Genomic DNA, 12,012 nt, shown 5'->3' with positions numbered 1-12,012 from the left:
TACTTGTTGGAACATGGCAGGCATGGTGATAGGCGATAAAAACGAGACGATGTTACCTCCGCAGGCCTGATTTCAGTATTTGCCAATCGTTAGCTTGAATCTTGATTCGTCGATCTAATTATTATGAATTTCTTTCACAGAGCTACAAAGAAAAAGACGCCGGTAAAGTCGTAGTCTACACCACCACCATGGGCATCGTCCGCAGCACGTACCAGCGCTGCAACCTCGTGAAGAAGATCCTCAGGAACCTCCTGATCAAATACGAGGAGCGGGATGTGTTCATGAGCACAGAGTATCAAGATGAGATCAGAGATAGGATGAAGAGCGACCAGATCCGAATTCCGCAATTGTTTGTGGATGGCCAGTATGTTGGGGTGAGTTTAGATTTTGTTTTTATTATTAACGCTTTGATCACCAAAGACGTAGCCTGCCGCGCATGGTTACCAACAAAGTACACTTTGCCGCGCCACACAATACGCATGGAGTTCAAAGTATTTACAGGATCCTCTAATCGATTGTGAACGCAATCAAATAATTTACTCAAAAATTAAATTTAAATCATTTATTTCAGGTACAATTTTCATAGGTATAAAACAATAAATACCTAAAACTAATTAATACTATTTATTTCGATGATGCGTTGGGCCGTTGGGTTCATGTAATTGGTTCCAACGTCTCATCAGTGGGCAGTTCACTCTGACGACAAATGCGTAATATCGGCCAAGAGCATGTCGGCCCACGCTCAGTGTTCCGTAGTTACCATTCTGTCAGAATAGGCTAAACAGTTCCATTCTGGGCATGCCCGGGATCGTAGATATCATGTCATTGAATTGTTATTCTAAGCAAATTTTAACAAGAAGAAAGGAATCGATGATTTCAATAAAAACGAAATTGCGCATTTGTAGAATCAATTTTCGTATTTTATTAAAAAATAAAAAATAAAAATGCAATAATTCTTACAAATTTATAAGGTACTTTTTAAACCATGTTTGTGATTTTTTCTATCGAACGAAAGTCACAAAATCAGTTTTTGAATCGATGAAGCTTCTTGAGAAATGCTGCAGAATTACTCATTCCTCATTCCCCCCAGGGTTATAGTCTAAAAAACTTTTTTTTTTCTCAGTGCTGACCGAACCCACTGTACCTTAAAGAGTAACATTAACGAGATCTGTCACGGATTTTGTTTGTTCCTATGTGACTACAGCTGATCTGTATTTGTATTCACTCGACGAAGCCTACGTTGCGGATCTGATTGTAATTCTGATCGTACGTTCGTCATTTTGCCTGATAGGATGTCAGATAAATACGTAAACAAAGAGTGTAGCGAACAAAATATAAGAAATTGAATTACTTTAAGCAGGAAAATTTAAAGTTGGTGTTCAGTTGGTGTTGCTATTGTTCGTTTTTTAGCATTAGAATGAAAGTAAGCGATTTTAAAGCGCCTTTTTATTGAAAAACACTTTTGAAAAGTAAGTCACGGCAAATATATAGCAATTATAAATCATATACGATCATTTACATTCTCTTGCTAATGCTGTAATAGTTACTGATTCTTATAAAGCACATTTCTATAAAAAGTTATGCCATGAGTTTTTACCTATATTCTAATGCAAAAAAACGTAATATTCCTTATGGGCACTAACTCTCTTGAAACATGCGTCATTTGCCTTCAAACTAAATATGCGTTACAAACTTTAACTATGCCAATACTAGTATACTTCGCTTGTATTATACTGATATCATATTATGTATCCGTAACTACCTATTGTTCCAAACTAGCTGAACTACCAGTGGGTAGTTTACAGTGGTAAAGGGCCAAGAAATGACAATACAATTTTTCTACTACCTACTAGTAGAAGGTACGTATCTCATATTGTTTTTTCGGCTTACTCATTAACATCTTTGTTCGTGCGATCGTGTTTGTCCCGGCTCTTCGCCACGGCTCATAGGAGCCAGGGGTCCGCTTGGCAACATTGTAGTAATTGGCGTAGGCGCTAGTTTTTACGAAATCGACTGCTATCTGACCTCCGAGCCCAAAGAAGAGGCGTTATTGGGATTAATCCTTTTTTTTTCCTTACGATGCTTTCTTTCACCAAAAAGCGACTGGTATCAAATGATATATCGTAGGTACATAAGTTCCGAAAAACTCATTGGTACGAGTCGGGGTTTGAACTTGTTTGTTGAAGTTTTTCGGCTCATTATGATTGTTAAATTTGTTCGTTAAGGACAACGGTGCCGTCATTGCGGACGCAAAAAGAATGTTCCTTCATACACCGCCCTCTAGGAAACCGTGCGATTTTGTTTACATAGACAACGTTTTAGTGACGTCATTCAACCGCTGTATTACGGTACGGCCGCTATATGACGGCACCACTATCCTCGGCAACCAGAGCTTAAAACCTATTGATCCCCATATATTGATATACGAGTAAGTTCTCAGCGCGACACTCCGCCACGAAATACAAAGAACTGCTAGGGTGCTTCGAGACTTCCAAAAACCCAAAGTAACCGAGAATATTGTGTTATGTCGAACAATTATAGTGTTACTCATATTACACTACACCTACTTATTACCCTTATTACAATGTGCCTCCCATCCGTTTGAGGTTTTAATTAAGGCAATATTAAGAGGTCGCCTTACAGAGCCCCGTAAAGCCCCGGCAGTGTCACATCATCATAATGGGCCGTTAGGGGTGTCACAGCTATTTTCCTTTGAAAATAAACTTCAGAAAAAATAAGGTTTTTTGTTATTCGGAGTCTTGGCAGTATTTTCGGAAGTTTTCGCGCTATTGTTTACGGTTTCTGTTCGGCTACTTTTAGGGTGACCGAACCGTACCAAACGTATAGTGAGCTGCGAAATTGCATGAAACAATTATGAATAAATTCACTCATAAAGCCGCAATGCAATTTTACGGCTGATGGTACCTATAGTCAGTCTGAGCTAACTTTCACCGAATTGAACGAAACAATGTGAGTGAGTGTGACATTTATGATAAAATTTCCACACTTTGTAGTACAGAGTTAGCTTGGTCCGACTGTACGTAAAATGCCATTTAATGAATGGCATGATGTTGATAAAAATATCCTGGACCGATAAAATTACGAATGTGGAAGTACTTGAAAGAATGAAGAAAAAGTTGGAGCTTTTGGTTACGGTGAAAAAAAGGAAAATATCTTATTCTGGACATATGTATAGAAATGAATAATATAATATACTACAACTAATATTGAAAGGAAAAATTTATGGCGAGAGGGGAAGGGGAAGAAGGAGGTCCATCTGGCTTGACAACATTAAAAAATGGACGAACGTGAATAACGCAGACATACTGATGGTAAGAATGGCCAAAAGCAGGAGAGAGATGGCAAAGGTGGTTGCCGACGTTCGTTAGGGCATGGCAAATAAAGAAGATGATGTTGAACTACGATGTTACAACTCTGTCTAAAATAAATATTATTCAATGAGTCTATTCAATACTAGAAGGCCAATTTCGATGTCAATTCTTTATTTCTAATGAATTTTATGTGATGGTGAAAAAATATGCAAGCAATAACATATGAACCGCTAGGTATTACTATGTCATAAAATCATTCTGAAATCAGTATGCTGTAAACTTTATTCTAAGGACATTCTTGAGAATTAATTGATTATTTGATTTATACAACCGCAAGTAAAACAAATTACTTAGTTCAGTATTTACTGAACAATTGATGTTATTTTGTATGTAAATAAATCTATGGCAATTTGTGGGCCTCGGACACTGGTTGGTTTTAAAATCATCGATTTCCACCCTTCACAATAGTGTCGAAATCGAACAGTGAAAACCGTAGCGCTCCAGGATATTACTCGAGCAGTAATGACAGGTAGCATTCTCTAGCGCATTGCTGGCCGCTCGCCACCGCTATTGACTTTACCAGCTGCACATTCTGTTAGGGCTGCAGAATACTCATAACTTCATTACCACATTAGCTCAATTATAAGAACCACAAAATTGATGATTTCTGTGAGGCGTACAATATAACAATTACACTATTGGCAAAAAAGTTTTGAATTTAAGTTGACTATACTGAAGTGAGAAATCAACACCTTCGCTGCGGCAATTTGTGTAACATGAAATCAAGCATACCTAATTACAGTAATTACCTACTTTGTATGGGGTCTTTCGACACCAGTTTTGCAGTGAACCTGTTGAATACTGAACACTCTTTCGTCGTCTGTTGATTTCATTTCATTTTTGACGTAAAAAAGGCACCTTTATTTTTCAGGAAACATACAAAATGACTATTTATGTGACGTATTTCTAAATAACACTTACGACCTACGTCACCCTTCTCAATATACGTGTGAAATAAAAGCCGAGTGTAGGTAACTTTAGTAAACTAATACTAGATTGACTTTGACCTAGTTTTCGTGGTCTAGTAGCAGATAAAGCCAACGTTGGTAGAACTTGATACCTGTAAAATAATAGTGTGGATTTAATACGATTGAATCTTATGACATCAACGCCGCCCGCATTGTAACTCAATTTAAAACACTTTCGTGTCATCCACGATGACGCGCAGACTTGTCAAATCTTACCTTAAATAACACACACCTCGAGTCAAGGCACACGTCTTTGTGAATGACACAATCTATAGTTCACACTTTTCTTCGTGTTAGCATTGCATGTTGCATTAAATTGCTGTTAAGTAAAGTTTTAAAAACAAATTACATAGGTACGAGTAAATCTGACGCCGAACGTACATTTTCGACGTCTTGTAACAATACATTGTGGATAAAGCTAATGCCTGAATTTACATTAATTTATAATGCATTTTTTTAGTCTAACTTACTCCTGTGCAAAGGCCTACCCTCGTTTTCTCCATTCGACCCTGTCGTTGGTATTTCCATACATTTTGGTTAGAATGCGTCCAAGTCGTCCAGTTACATTTTATTTTGGGACTTTGATATACAAAATATTTCTAATTAAAACAAAAAATATTACTTTGTTAATCCGCGAAAAGAAAACGTGCTAGTCAATCAATGCTAACCCGTTATACTTACTAGTATATTTTTATATGCAATTAATGTTCTCACCGCAAAAATAAATACGCAAAAAATCAATTTATTTCACAGATATTAAATATTTTATAACAATAAAGTATAAATAAACTTAATAATAATAAAAAAGGCTACAAATAAACTTAAAGTAAATAAATAACGTCTCCCAAGTCGCTGCCGATGGGCAGTGTGCCCAGAAGGCTGGTCGCATTGCCACGTTGGATGGCAATGCTTATCCTTTGAGCAAAATACTGGCCAGCCCTCTGGTCACCTGTGGCATCTATAAGGCGCGACGCTAGGTCCTTGTAGAGCCGACGCGCGCTTGGCCCCCACGGCCCCAGCGTTTCGACCCCAAATGCCTAGAAAATGTAGCTACTGACGAGGGTGGCCTATTTTCGGCGTTTGAGGTCTTCGGCCGCGGACGCGGGGCGCCCAGCACCACTGCTGGTACCCGGAAGGTGGGACGGCGCGAGGGTGTCAACGCATATGGCATCCCAAACTAGAGGCCGACCCAGCTTCCAAGGCACCAGAGTCATACCGTCGGGCCTCTTGCCATCGTCCCTTAAACCACCACCAAAAGTACAAAACTCGACACGTGTTTCGCCTTCTACGAGGCATCCTCAGGAGATGCTGGGAATGTTGACGGTCTGTCGTCCGACAACTGAATCGGTTGGACTTCAGACCGTTTTAATTAGAAATATTTCCGCAAAGTAACTCCTGATTCTATTCATTATTTAAATATTTCTAGTTTATCAGTAATACGAGTACACTCAGTTACCCGCAGATTACCAATATTTGAACATAAGAATAACACTCCTCTTAAATGTAAACATACCTACTTATTTCTGTCAAAATATATTACTTTAGACGTATTTCCGCTTGCCTGATTATTTGAACTGCTATCATTTTGGGTACGATTATACGTACAGTCAAAAAAATTAAACTGTATCCCATTTCGTATCTTGTTACAGTAACAATAGTTGTATGAAGTCTCTAGCGACTTTCATTTGTTTGTCACTCTGACTAGGTACGAAATGGGTCACAAATTAAATCTTTTGACTGTACATACCTAAGTATTGAAAAAAGTTAATTAAAGTATGTTTAGTGTAACTTTGAAATTAGATTAATAAAGTTTCTTCGTTATCACAGTAACCAATTTTCTCTCGTTGTAATGATATCCTTGTTACCTAACTCTGAAAGTAATATAAGTTTCATACTTATATTACTTTCAATTAGGCAAAGAACTCTGTACAACTAATTATTACTGGGGAACTGTCAAAGAAAGATTTTGTATCGTTATTGAAACTGAAAAGTGTTTGGCTAGTTACTGTTTTGTTTTCTGTAAAGTAGGTAACTATGTTACTTTAACTATCTTGATCATAAATCGAACTTACAAGCGCGCGTAAGATAAACACCTATTTCCATAAAACCCTATAAACGCAGTCCTCCTTTTGAAAAATATATTAGTAGGTACAATTGATAAAAATTAAACGCGCTATAAAATCCCCTTACTTATTTTTCGGTAGATTCATAAATGATAACTAAAACGCTATAATAGTTATTTGTTTTACAAGAGGACAAAGTTGTTGTTTAACCCTCGTGCTAATATTGATACCCGAGCAAGCGAAACATTCCAAAATTTAACCACGAGCGTAGCGAGTGGTTTGAGAAGTAGAATTTAGAGCGTTGCGAGTGTTTCAAGACACGAGGGTTAGACAAACGTTGCTTCCGAGTGAAACACAAATTTTTTCACCACGCTATCGCAAGTCAAATAATAACTATGAAGTTTCAAATAAATCAGACCAAATTAAATCCAACTGACCGTAATAAAAAATCATTCAAAATCATCCTTTAAAAGTCAATTTTACCAGCTAACATAAGGAAACAACTCAAAATTTGCATCTGATTACTTTGCCCCACATGTGCATAAAATGCAACTTTCTCATTCGTTTTTGAACAATCAAGAGGGCCTTTACCAGTTGGTGTGGTGAAAAGAAAATTCACAAATATAGCGACAGCATTAACGTCGCCGCAGTAATGTCGCAATAGTAATGTAACTGCAGTTGACATCCAAATGGGACCTTAACAAATATGTGGCTTAATATGTGGCTTTCCATAGAGGAAGGAACCTTTCCATCAGAAAAGGGGTCCTTATACTGATGGAAAGCCACATATAATAAGATAACTCATATTCGTGATTTCAAACGTCACATTGACGGACAGTTTTGACATTTCGAAAAAAACCGGACAAGTGCGAGTCGGACTCGCCCACCGACGGTTCCGTACAAATTTGAATTAGTTTCTTTTTTATTTATTTAAAGTTTTGAGATTTTTCCTTGTACTTGTAGTGTAAGACGATATTACTTGCCAAATTGGGTTATTCCCACTAGTTACCACCAAGTTGTTACCAGTGGTAACTACTGGGAATTTTTTTCCCACCTTTTACCACTGATAACTACTGGGAAAAAAACCCACTAGTTACCACCAACTTGGTTTGGTGGTAACTAGTGGGTGGGCTAAATCGAAATGCATTCATAGGCTGTCTACCTCGCAGTCCTAGGCAATTCTCTGCAAGCCCGTTTCACGGCGGTCGATAACCACCTGTTGAGCCACGTGCCTCGTCTGTTAATGTTACAGCACACTGGGACATGGGAGCTATGGAGTCACTAGAGTCAACCACATACCTATAGTCCTATGTAAAGAAAACCGGGCAAGTGCGAATCAAACTCGTGTCCCAAGGGATACTTTGCACATTTTTCAACAATTTTGACGTGAATCGTCTTTAAAAGCCCGTATAAGGGGTCGGATCGAAAACCAGATGTCGGATCGAAAACCAAGTGTTATGGCGCGGTGGCATAACTAACACTAATGTGCATAGTTTTGATATTGATATGTAGAGGAAAGTAGCCATTACTATAAATTAAATGTACTACTGACATAGATGGCGCTAGAAATGACGCATTGGGCTTGATCGAAACGCATTATACCTTGCCGTCCATGGCAATTCTGCAAGCCCGTTTCTCGGCGGTCGATATCGCCTGTTGAGCCTAGTGCCTCGTCTGTTAATGTTCCAGCTGGAACAAAAGAGGCATGGAGTCATTAAAGTATTAAGTACCTAGTTACATATAAAAAAAACCTAAAAGCTGCCTCACGAGACTTCTCACTAGGTACTATGAAAACACTATCTAAAGAAATCGCTATTAAATTCCAATGTAGGGAAGACCACTTCATCACTTCTAACTCTTGCATTTTCACTCACACATACTCCATTTAGAGAAGGTCGGAAGCTCTTCCTTTCCGATTGTGTCTCAGCGAAGTATAGTTCATGTCATCATCGATGACGCGCAGATTTGTCAATTCTAACCTTTAATAACATGACATTACGAATCAATATACGTATACAAATAAGAGAGTTATGACGGTCTTCTGAATTCATTATACCTCGCCGTTCATGGCTATTGGCTATTCTCTGCAAGTTTTCACGGGAGTCGATAACATCGATTGAGCCACGTGCCTCATCTATTAATGTTACTTGAACGATGGAGTCATTACAGGCAACCAAGTACCTAGTAATTTATTAGATAATATCCTAAAAGTAAATACAAAAATAAAATTTAAGAAAAATTAAATTCATCACTTTGGGCAAGACTCAACTTGCGATCTTTCAAAAAACCGGTCTAATACTTACAATCATTGTCTGGTTAAATAAAAGAATCTAAATAGAAAATAAAGTACAGTCTATCTACGGAAATATTATCCAAGACTTCTTGCTATCTTGACCTAAGCATTGTCTGATAATATTACATCATAGGAAATACGTAAGCTGAAATAAATGTCATACACTAAGAAAAAGTGACCATGGCCTCCAGTGCCCCAGGCTGGAATCGAACCAGCGTTCTCTGCTATCGCATTTCTGCTATTTCAGTTTATAATTTATATAGTGTTTCTACTTGAAATAAAATCAAGATAAAGTATTTTCTGAAAATAATGTAATTTGTTCTTATACTTCTTACCTAAGGTTTGATAACAAAAATAGTCCAAGTAGGAAAGTACATTATATCAACGAAAATACATCCCACGACGTCCTGATCTCTTAAACTAATTACCAGATCCTATTTAAAGGCCCTCCTACTACACTGCATGTTCCAATGGCTAAGTAGCCAAACGAAGTCTTATTCCGCTCTAGCGGCCATCGGTTCTAAGAGGAACAGTTTAGGTAAATTACTAGGACTTTTATTTAGTTCTTTATACACAAAAAAAAACAGGATTCCACAATAAAATAAAACTTATTTAAACATAATATTGTTCTTGGTTACCGCGATAAAACATACAACGAAACGGTCATGAAATAAAACGCACTTCTCCCGTTGACCATGAATAATAAATAAATAAATATTATAGGACATTATTACACAAATTGACTAAGTCCCACAGTAAGCTCAATAAGGCTTGTGTTAAGGGTACTTAGACAACGATATATATATAATATATAAATATTTATAAATACTTAAATAAATAGAAAACACCCATGACTCAGGAACAAATATCCATGCTCATCACACGAATAAATGCCCTTACCAGGATTTGAACCCGGGACCATCAGCTTCGTAGGCGGGTCACTACCCACTAGGCCAAACCGGTTGTCAATGAAGGGAACATGAATGAAACATTGGGATTTATTTTAAATTTATTACACGTGATATAATCCGTTTACATAGTTTTAAATTATTTAAAGCTGTTAAAAAGTCCTCATGTTTGATCCAAGCTGAGAGAATTACGAGTTTTGTACTTAATTAAAAATCAGTTAAAACAAAAGTAGAACCTCCAAATAAGCATTCAACCTTTCAATTAACCCTTAACCTTTTGAATTTAATTACCAAACAAAGTTACTTCCCTACTGAAAGTACATTCCTATTCATTGTAAATTTTTTGAGTGTCTAAATTATGGCTGATAATTATTTTGCCGTATGTTCAAGTAGCAACTCAACATAATAATTCGTATGATTTCCCAGCCTACCAGCTAGCAAGTTGTATTTTTGAACAACATTTTAAAAATACCCTTTTTAAAACTCAATTTATAGGTAGCAGAATGACTTTGCTAGTCTAATACGAAACATAAAAAGTTTATTTTTGTAATCTAACATAGTTCGATGCAAAAAAAGTCGGTTCTGACGCTCGCCTGCCGCTACCGCAGCACGGTTGCTTCATTCGCTCGGCTTCGCGTGCTGTGAGGTCGCAGTTCATTTAACACGCTCCTCCTCGCTTCGCTCGTCGTCGCACCTATCTTGTCTCTGTCAAATGACTAGACTTTATGGTATTATTATTTTTTAGCCAAATGAATGATTTGGCGAAAGAAATGTATTCCAAATGTAGTATGTCATAATAATAATTATTCCATAAAGAGATCAAAAGTTACAAAACATGAAAATCTGATGAAGCCAGAACGATAGGGGACGGATACTAATAATTACCTGAAAATGTAGAGATTTTTCTTTGTCTTACATTTATTTACCTACCTAAAGAAATACACTATAGACACATCACGTGTTATACACGTGTTTTCTTTTTACTTATAACAAGAGATTTCTTTCTTAGGTTCTCGAGGTATAGAGTTTTTTTTTCCCGCCTCGAAGAAGGACAAATTTATCGAAATTTCCCGCCTCAAGAATTCTCGAGCAGAAACCCTATTTAATCCTAATTATCTAAGGGTCTACTCTATTTCTTGCACTAGTCCAGACTCCAGACATCTACAATGCCACGCACACATGCACTGCACGGGAGTGGACATTACAGATGGCTTAAGCGGTTAGGGCTTAGCTCTGACCTGGGGAATTAATATCCTTTGTTAATTCGTTTATTCCTACAACATCGTGATACAAGTATTGTGATAACATTAAGTGGGCACGTATAGAAACGCCCATTACCATTATATATACAGAAAATCACTAGTATATGGGAAAAGCATCGATAATTAAGTTCATCTATGTAGGAACTCCCGACCAGTCATTATATTTTGCCCCCTAATATCTGGTGTTTTATTTATTTTTATACTACGTCGGTGGCAAACAAGCATACGGCTCGCCTGATGGTAAGCAGTCTCCGTAGCCTATGTACGCCTGCAACTCCAGAGGAGTTACATGCGAGTTGCCGACCCTAACACTCCGCACCCTCATTAAGCTCTGGCAACCTTACTCACCGGCAGGAACACAACACTATGAGTAGTATGAGTAGTATGGTGTTTGATCATATTATACCATTTTCCAGGCTAGCTCTCCGTCTACAATGCTTACTTGGGCCTAATTTCAAATTCACATGAAAACGACGCATTTATGAACATTAACGTAATAATCTGACACATCGTAATTAATTTACAGTGTTTCAACCGGTGCAGGCGAAAGGTCAGGCCTAGCTAGTAAGTAGGTAGCTGCCTATGAAGCCGATGGTTCCGAGTTCGAATCCCGGTAAGGGTATTTGTTTGTGTGATGAACACTGATATTTTTTCCTGAGTCATGGGTGTTCTCTAAGTATGTGAGTATGAATTATCCTAGTACCCATAGTACAAGCTTTGCTTAGTTTGGGACTAGGTCGATCGGTGTAAAATTGTCCATAAATATTTATTTATTTAATTCGGTATTAACGCGTATGTTGCCCTTTTCGACTTAATTTAATAACCTAATGCAAAAAAATCTTATCTCTTTCGATATGTTTTTCAATTCCAAACCTTAGTATCAATATGCAAAATTGGTTTTGGAATACCGATTCACTGGAGATACGCTATTGTTAAGTTCGTGTGACAATAGACGTGAACGTGCCTATTGGGGTATTCGAAACACGTTTAGGTTAATCCCATTATATAATATTATAAAGTAGAAACATGGAAAACTTTTTTACCTAATTTTCATATTAACGTGATATATTACTTTCTGTATTTGTTGGAAAGAACCTTGAAAGATTTTTAGTTCTATGCCCATGGA

The 12,012-nt window shown here is 37.4% G+C and overlaps 1 protein-coding gene across 2 annotated transcripts in view; it reads left to right on the top strand.

Annotated features, from left to right (window-relative positions):
- LOC133524968 (glutaredoxin domain-containing cysteine-rich protein CG31559-like) overlaps positions 1-12,012 on the top strand; it is a 130,479-nt gene that overhangs the window by 100,325 nt on the left and 18,142 nt on the right. For both annotated transcript variants that reach the window (XM_061861142.1, XM_061861143.1), the window contains exon 3: positions 141-374. In XM_061861142.1, the coding sequence (XP_061717126.1) occupies positions 141-374 (234 nt within the window). The remainder of the gene's footprint in view (positions 1-140; positions 375-12,012) is intronic.

This window comes from Cydia pomonella, chromosome 14, assembly GCF_033807575.1.
Source record: "Cydia pomonella isolate Wapato2018A chromosome 14, ilCydPomo1, whole genome shotgun sequence".
Taxonomy (NCBI): domain Eukaryota; kingdom Metazoa; phylum Arthropoda; class Insecta; order Lepidoptera; family Tortricidae; genus Cydia; species Cydia pomonella.
This window is presented reverse-complemented; position numbering and strand designations above follow the sequence as displayed.